General features: G+C 38.3%; 1 protein-coding gene across 1 annotated transcript; it reads left to right on the plus strand.

Moving 5' to 3' along the window:
* The first annotated feature begins 493 nt into the window (after positions 1-493).
* On the plus strand, positions 494-1,433 carry LOC116174853 (chymotrypsin-1-like). Its single transcript, XM_031492870.1, has 3 exons — positions 494-536; positions 590-749; positions 815-1,433. Exons 1-3 carry the CDS (start codon positions 494-496, stop codon positions 1,368-1,370), a joined length of 759 nt encoding a protein of 252 aa, XP_031348730.1. The 3' UTR covers positions 1,371-1,433.
* Positions 1,434-7,197: the final 5,764 nt, after the last annotated feature.

Here is a 7,197-nt window from a genome sequence, read left to right on the forward strand (position 1 = left end):
GCCGGGAAAAGATTTCTTAATAAACAACAAATATATACACTTCATTGTTTACAAGGGAGATATAGCGCTGCTTAATAATTGCGTTTAATTTTAAGTGTTGGGGCTGTAATGTGGATCAAAAATTGATCGTTTTTGAGATTTCCTACCCTACGTACATAGGAATCTATAGTGTACCTACCCTGGCGTAATGTGAAACAGAGGCAAAAGTGATACATGTTCTCCAATTATGCTCTTTCCAAGAACTTCTTCAAATTTTTCATTGAAAATTGGTATTCTACTTCCCCATAAAGAGTGTGTAAAATGACAATGCATCGGTTTGTGGAGGAATTATGTAACATGAAGTACCGAAACGTAACAGTATAAAAAAGGTGGAAATCTTATCACGAATTAGCAAATACTACCTGAGATAGCCTCTAAAGCATGTTATGCGGAAGGGGTACTCACTATAGGTATAAATACAACACAATTGCTAACTTCGGCACTCGAATCAGAAATGTCGCGGTTTTTATTGCTACTCCTCTCAAGCAGTGTTTTCGGTAAGTGTTACTGTCTAAAATACAATTCGAACTAATCTGATCAGATCATGCAGGTGCCACCTTAAAGAAAGACAAGCGTATTGCTGACGGCCAACCGGCAGGGGAGAGTGCTTTTCCTTACCTGGTTTCTATACGTATCGATGGGCAACATGAATGTGCAGGATCCATACTTGATGCCACCACAATTCTCACTGCAGCTCACTGCTTATTTGGGTACCTAAGCAATTAAGCATAAAAAAATAAAATGGGCTTAAGTGATCCTATTTTCTGTGTTATAGTTTCCAACAAATGTCGATGACTGTCACCGCAGGTTCTATTACACTGGACACAGGCGGCGATACGTATGAAGTCTCTGTTCGCCGTACGCACGAATTTTATGACCCGTACACGACACGAGGATTTAAGAACGATATTGGAATATTGAAATTAAAGACCGCGATCAAGTTCTCTGACAAGGTTCAACCTATACGATATCTAGCAGCTGGCGACGTAGGCGTCTCAGTTCACTGTATTTTGCCTGGGTGGGGAATAACGAAGGAAGACGGAGATAGATCCAACGAATTGCGGTTTGTGAATTTGCTCACCATTCCTACTGAAACATGCAGTGAGACCTGGCTAGCTTCTGAATATAAGTTTAGCATTGACGATAGACAGCTTTGCACTTTTACACAAGATGGTCAAGGAGCATGCAGAGGGGATTCTGGCGGTCCGTTAATTGTTGGAACTGGACTCCAAATTGGTATTGCGTCAATGGCACTTAGATGCGGCATAGGGCCTAATGTCTACACTAAGGTTGCCTACTATAGAGACTGGATCGAGAGGAACAGAAAATAATTTGTTCCCTGTTAATGTATTATAAAATTACAAAGTAGTAAAAGACATAATTACTGAAATTCACTTAACCAATTTTTTGTTATCGCTTTTGCTGCAAACGTTCGAAGATAATAATTAATAAAAATTAAAACAATGTAGCCAATTAGCTATCCATATATCTATTTGTGTCATCATTTTGAAAAGTTCTTGATAAATGTTTAGTCATACGTTTGTCCCACCACTTTTAAGATTTCCGTCTACTCGCCCCGTCTCAGCACGGCTTCCGAAGCGGCGGATCTACCACTAGCGGCATATTCGACCCGACCAACTGCATATTATTACACATATAAATCCCTTGATCAAAGCTGTACAGGGTGTAGCACCTAAAATGCCTCGGATCGTAACTCCTTTACCATAAGAGATACCGAAAAAAGTGTTAGAGCAAAATTGTACACAATTACCACCGGCGTGTTTCTAAAATATTTTTGATTACCACATTACATATAAAATTTCAGAGAAAAACCAAGTCGAAACGCCAATTTGTAAAAAAAGTTCTTTTCCGAAGTCAAATGTGCCATGATAAAACAAAAGATGTTCAATTCTAACAATTTATTAACAGTAAAGTGTCGGTAGTGCATGATTGTTTTTTAGTCAACGTTGCAAAAATGTTCCAAACTGAAGCAGGAATGGTTGATATAGTGTTTATTCTTAGAGACGTTACCGGAATTGCTTGCTGGCGTCACATGTGTACGTTGGGAGGTAACCTGGGAGCAAACTTTCAGATCCACGCGTGTTTCAAAAGGTGTCGGATAGATTTACAGCTACAGGGAGTGTAAAACGACCAAGGAGAATTAAACGGAGTTTGAAAAAAAAAGAGAGATTCAGTGTACATTTCCCTACAACTGCCACAATATCGTCCTATTCTGGAGGGGGGGGAGGCATTCCAGACCCCCACACCCCCCGGTGATGTGTTCAGCATGAAAACGTTCAGCCCTTAAAACCTTTTCCAAAAATTCTGGTGTAAGTGGTAAGAATACTAGACATTTTGGTGGGTTTGGGGGGTTAGGAATACTCCCCAAGAAAGACACATCATATAACCTTCGGCACTGGGGACATTCCGTACCCCCCGTTGTTGAGTTTTGTTAACAAAGTTCAGTCCTCTTCAAAAATTATGGTATAAATGGTAACGGTACCACACATTTAGGTAAAAAATATAAACCGGACGGTCTGTGGGATATGGAATAGCCTCCAGGAAAGACATCTGATAATACCTTTTGCACATGGAGGTATTCTGTAGTCCCCGTTCATACGTTGGGGCTCAAAAAGTTCAGTCCTTAAAAATCTTTCCAAAAATTATTGGTATTGGTAAGGGTACCAAACATTTTGGGTATGAAATGAACCCCCGGTGATGCGTTCTGCTTCAAAACGTTCTGTCCTTAAGTTGCTATAAATATGACACCACACAGGGCGCTGTGTAGAATTCTCGACTAACATGACTACTGTAACAAGTGCAATAGGGGAGAGGATGAACCAAGAAATTGTAAATGAAAGGTCGCGAAAGTGTCGAAAACCACGCAGTTATTCTCTGATGCCCCGGTGTGCGTACGGTACCAAGGCGCATGTTCTGAGACGCGTTAACGCCCTACCCATTCACCTTACATCAAAATACCATAAGATCATACTTTCCGAATTCCCAGATAGTGATTTTCTTTTCGAAAAAAACGATATTTTTCCTTTTTTTTCCAAATTTGGGGAGTTACGGGGGAGAATTTTTGGTGGGAAGTTGAAAATTCGAATTCATCGACACGCAAAACATAAAACCAACCTATGTCCAGAACTACAATGAATCTTACATCCTAAAATTATATATTTCCTGGACTATACGTGCACAATTACACTAGGTATTCTTCCATGTGTCCTGCTCATTGAAATAAAAGTATAGAAGTAGCATATATATTATTAGCTAGGGTGTTATTAGGCTTCTCAATATGGCGGACGTTCATACGCGCAGTGGCGTACACACATTTAATATTGCTGTTTTTTTCGTCTGGCAGAATGAAATTTTCGGACATTTTAATTAAGATGGACAAGGCAGGTCTCCTTTTTTATGTAATTAACCTTTGTAATTAAATTTTATTAATTTGTCGTTGGTCTATGTAACGACATGGGGATTATTTGTGTCATACGAAAAAGCGGCCAAGATTATTTTTGTTTACATTTTATTTAACGTAGAAATTTCTGGGAATTTTGTTTGGTCTTTATATGTTATCAAATGTAAATGCTTAATTTAATTGACAGGTGGATTTGATTTATCGCCTTTGCTGTGTAGTTAAGAAATAAATTTCTATTTTTTTCCTAGAATTTAAGTCTCTTAATGTCTGATAACAAATTGATTTATAAAAATCTACTTCAATTTTCCTTGGCCTACTAAAGTACGTTGAGCGGATAGTCTTTGTTGTCAACTGTGTATGATTGGTTGTCATAATTTTGATTTTCGGAAGAAGGGTTTTTGCCTTAAATAGGACGTGACGAAGGAAAGCGTCGCTTTAGCCGGAGTATACGCCGTACTACGTTTCGTTGAGATTTGAAATCAGCTTTTAGTCACGTTCAGCGCGGAACTACGTTCCTTTGAAGTTTTAAAAATCGGCTTTACGCGAAGTTAAGGGCCAAAGTGCGGCCAATTTAATTTGGCTTTTTGCTACGTGCAGCACCGAGTTACGTTTCGTGGAAGAATTTATTTGGCTTTTTGCGAGTTCGCGTTCGAGAAGATGCCGCGATTACCCGGTAGTTAGTGTAAAGTGTGTAGTGTAATAAGAAATCCAGCATATGAGGGTGAGAGACGCATACAATACACCTTTGCAGGAGGGCCGTGGTACAAACGTCAAGCATACAGAAACGTCAGAAAATTCTATGGCAGGCGAGAGTACCGTCATAAGCGGGAAGTTCCACTCTCTCTCCGCGCCCTCAAACTGCAGTGACTGAGGCAACCGTTTAGTATAGGGACCGTGCCCAAAACGAACATCACGTATCAGCTTTTTTGCAAACATGCATCTATTTTCAAAGGAACGACGAGGAACAGCTAAAGATATCAGAGTTCCTGAATACGGTCCTAATTTTTAAAATGCGTATGAAAGCTTAAAGCGCCGTGAGTCGTGGGACAGCCCGAAATTAGCTAGGATTACGTGACGACTTTGCAAGGGTCCTTAGTTATCAAACTTCTATGTTCTTGACTGGCATTGTAGGAATTATGTGTATGAAGAAATCCCATTGGTTAGAAAAAATGAGTTTTATTGGTGAAAAGGTTTGTACGTCCCAGAATGGGTCTGAATCAGAAAAGTAAAGTACTGGGAATTTGGTCGTTCATCCTAGGGGCACTGCGCGTTAAACCACGATCGTATTCGCGTCGAGCGGTTAGAAAGGTAAGTTCACACAAATGTCAATTACCACAGGATGGTTTTTATATTTTGTGTTAGTTACGCCGAACAGCGACAGAAAATTAGCGCGAAGCTATCAGAGAAGTGGGGTAAAACACTTGTCAAGGTGTGTTTGGGTTGTGATAGAACATTTCACGTGGCGCCGCGAGCGAACTTATACGTATATCATCCACCGGGAATGAACCAGCGAAGTTGGGTCTTTAAACATTACCTGCGGAGAAATTTCCAGTAGCAAAGTACGTTTACATTAAACGCGAAAAAGTTGCGAGTTAAACATTTAGTGACTTTCATTTAAAGGGGACATTTTTTTCAATTTTAGAATCCATTGCCGTAAAATATGAACACATCTTAACCCGTTTTTAACCAACTTTAACAAGACCTGTTATTATATAATTAGTTGATTGACGCACGGACATTTCGAACAAGCAAAAAGCGTCGAGATCTCAAATTCGGTTGGAAGGACCGACTTTCCACAAGCATTAGCAGTATTTTATATTTATAATACACTAAAAAAGCGAAATTAGTATGAATGGATCAAACCCGTGGCAAATCTATACGTATTTTGCACGCAAGGCATGTATAACAGCAATACTTGCTTACGCTGCACTTCCGCATTACAAATATCTGCAATTAAAATATAGTTGTGTTAATTTACGTAGTTTAGACGACGTTTAACTTTTGTTTATAAACGCATTGTAAATTGTTTACTTAATTGAAAAGAAATTATGTGCTATAGGATAAGGAACGTTTCGAATGCGTAATATTTGAAAAGTTTATCTCATGTTATTTTCTCGTCGTAGATAAGAGTTGCGCTTATCGATAAAAGTTAATTAATTTTGTAAACAGATGTGTGTGTTTAGATAAGAGAATTTTGTTTATTTTTAAGTAAAGACTTAGACAGTGGAATCTAAGATGAAACAAGAGACGCAAATGTGTTAAATAGAAGAGAAAGTGGGCCGTGTTGGAGCCATGATTCCTGCTTCTCGGTTTTCCGATTTACTAAAGACAGTCAGAAAGGACAACGCAAGCAACATGCCATAACAAATCGTGAAAGGAGTGACGTCACGCTTCATTGCGAGGTGTTTTTGGCAGGAACCATTGGAGGAAGTATTGTTATCTCTAGAACCGAAGGCTCAACTGATGTTGACACTGGGTGGAAGTGCTGATGTAATCCTCAGAAAGGATAAAGGTCGACGAGCTCGAGCTACAAAGGATTGTTATCCTGGATGCAGCTGTGAAGATAAACAAATGACACTTTAAGTCTGCATATACAACGAGCAGAGACATATACCTTGAAAGTAAAAACTAAGGGTCTAAATTACTTGCCAAACACACTCATATTTCTGATTTCAACGACTTTTTTTGCAAGGATATAAAGCTGACAGTAGCCTCTTTGGTCAGTGTACAATGAAATGTGTGCTCGGCCCAGGTCAATTAGAACCTTTTCACTTTCACAGATCCATCATCATTTTCTTTCGAGATGCCTCATAGACACGTACAAGTAAAGATTAAATATGATGAATTTTGGAAAAACAGTGAAATCAATTTCATTTTTGCTCAAGAGTGAAAAATGACCCATACACTGAAATAATTTTTGTTCTTTTAAATCTAATGTGTAATAAAGTTTTCTCTAATATACAGAGTGGCCCAACGAGAAGTATACAGAGGGCTTTTAGGGTATTAAATTTAGAAATTTCGAAAAATCCTCGAACACGTCAATTTTGTATTCGAGGGGGACAACTTTTGGAATACAAATCAGGAACCCAAGTCTTCACCCCTCTACGTAGGGAGCTTAACCCCTAAAATTTTAAATGGAATCCTATGGCAAATGGCACATTATTTGAAAGCCAATTTAATCGTGATTACTATTCTGCTTTGCTTTTTAAATTCTATTGATTCGTTTGCTTTTGTATTTTATACATCTTTGCCAAATTTCACTGAAATAACAATAAGTTATAAATTTTCTAATGGAAAATACTAAATTCATTCGACATCCTGGATTTTTTCTGGCTCAGAATTAATGGGGATTTTGAATATGTTACAATGGACACTTCATTGTCTTCCCCTTAAGTCATTCAATGCATATTCAAAAAATTAAGACAAGCTGGAAAAACGCCAAGAAGTGTACATATTTTTGCAAAAAGTATCTTAAAAGGGTGGAAAGATGTAAGGGACGTAGGTGTATCAATATAAAATTTAAAAAGCAGATGTCGCTAATTCAATTTTAGAGGTAGTCGGTTAAAAAGTAAAAATAAAAACCTAATTAAAACATACTCGCTCCCGTACCGATGTTAATGTCAACAGACGGAAGTTTGAAGAAAATTTAGATTAGCGAGAACTAATAGGAGAGTAAGTAACGTTTAATGGGAGTTTTTGGTGCGGAGGGCGACAAAGTACTTCACCAAAAATCCATT

Source organism: Photinus pyralis, unplaced genomic scaffold (genome assembly GCF_008802855.1).
Source record: "Photinus pyralis isolate 1611_PpyrPB1 unplaced genomic scaffold, Ppyr1.3 Ppyr1.4_LG6, whole genome shotgun sequence".
Classification (NCBI taxonomy): Eukaryota; Metazoa; Arthropoda; class Insecta; order Coleoptera; family Lampyridae; genus Photinus; species Photinus pyralis.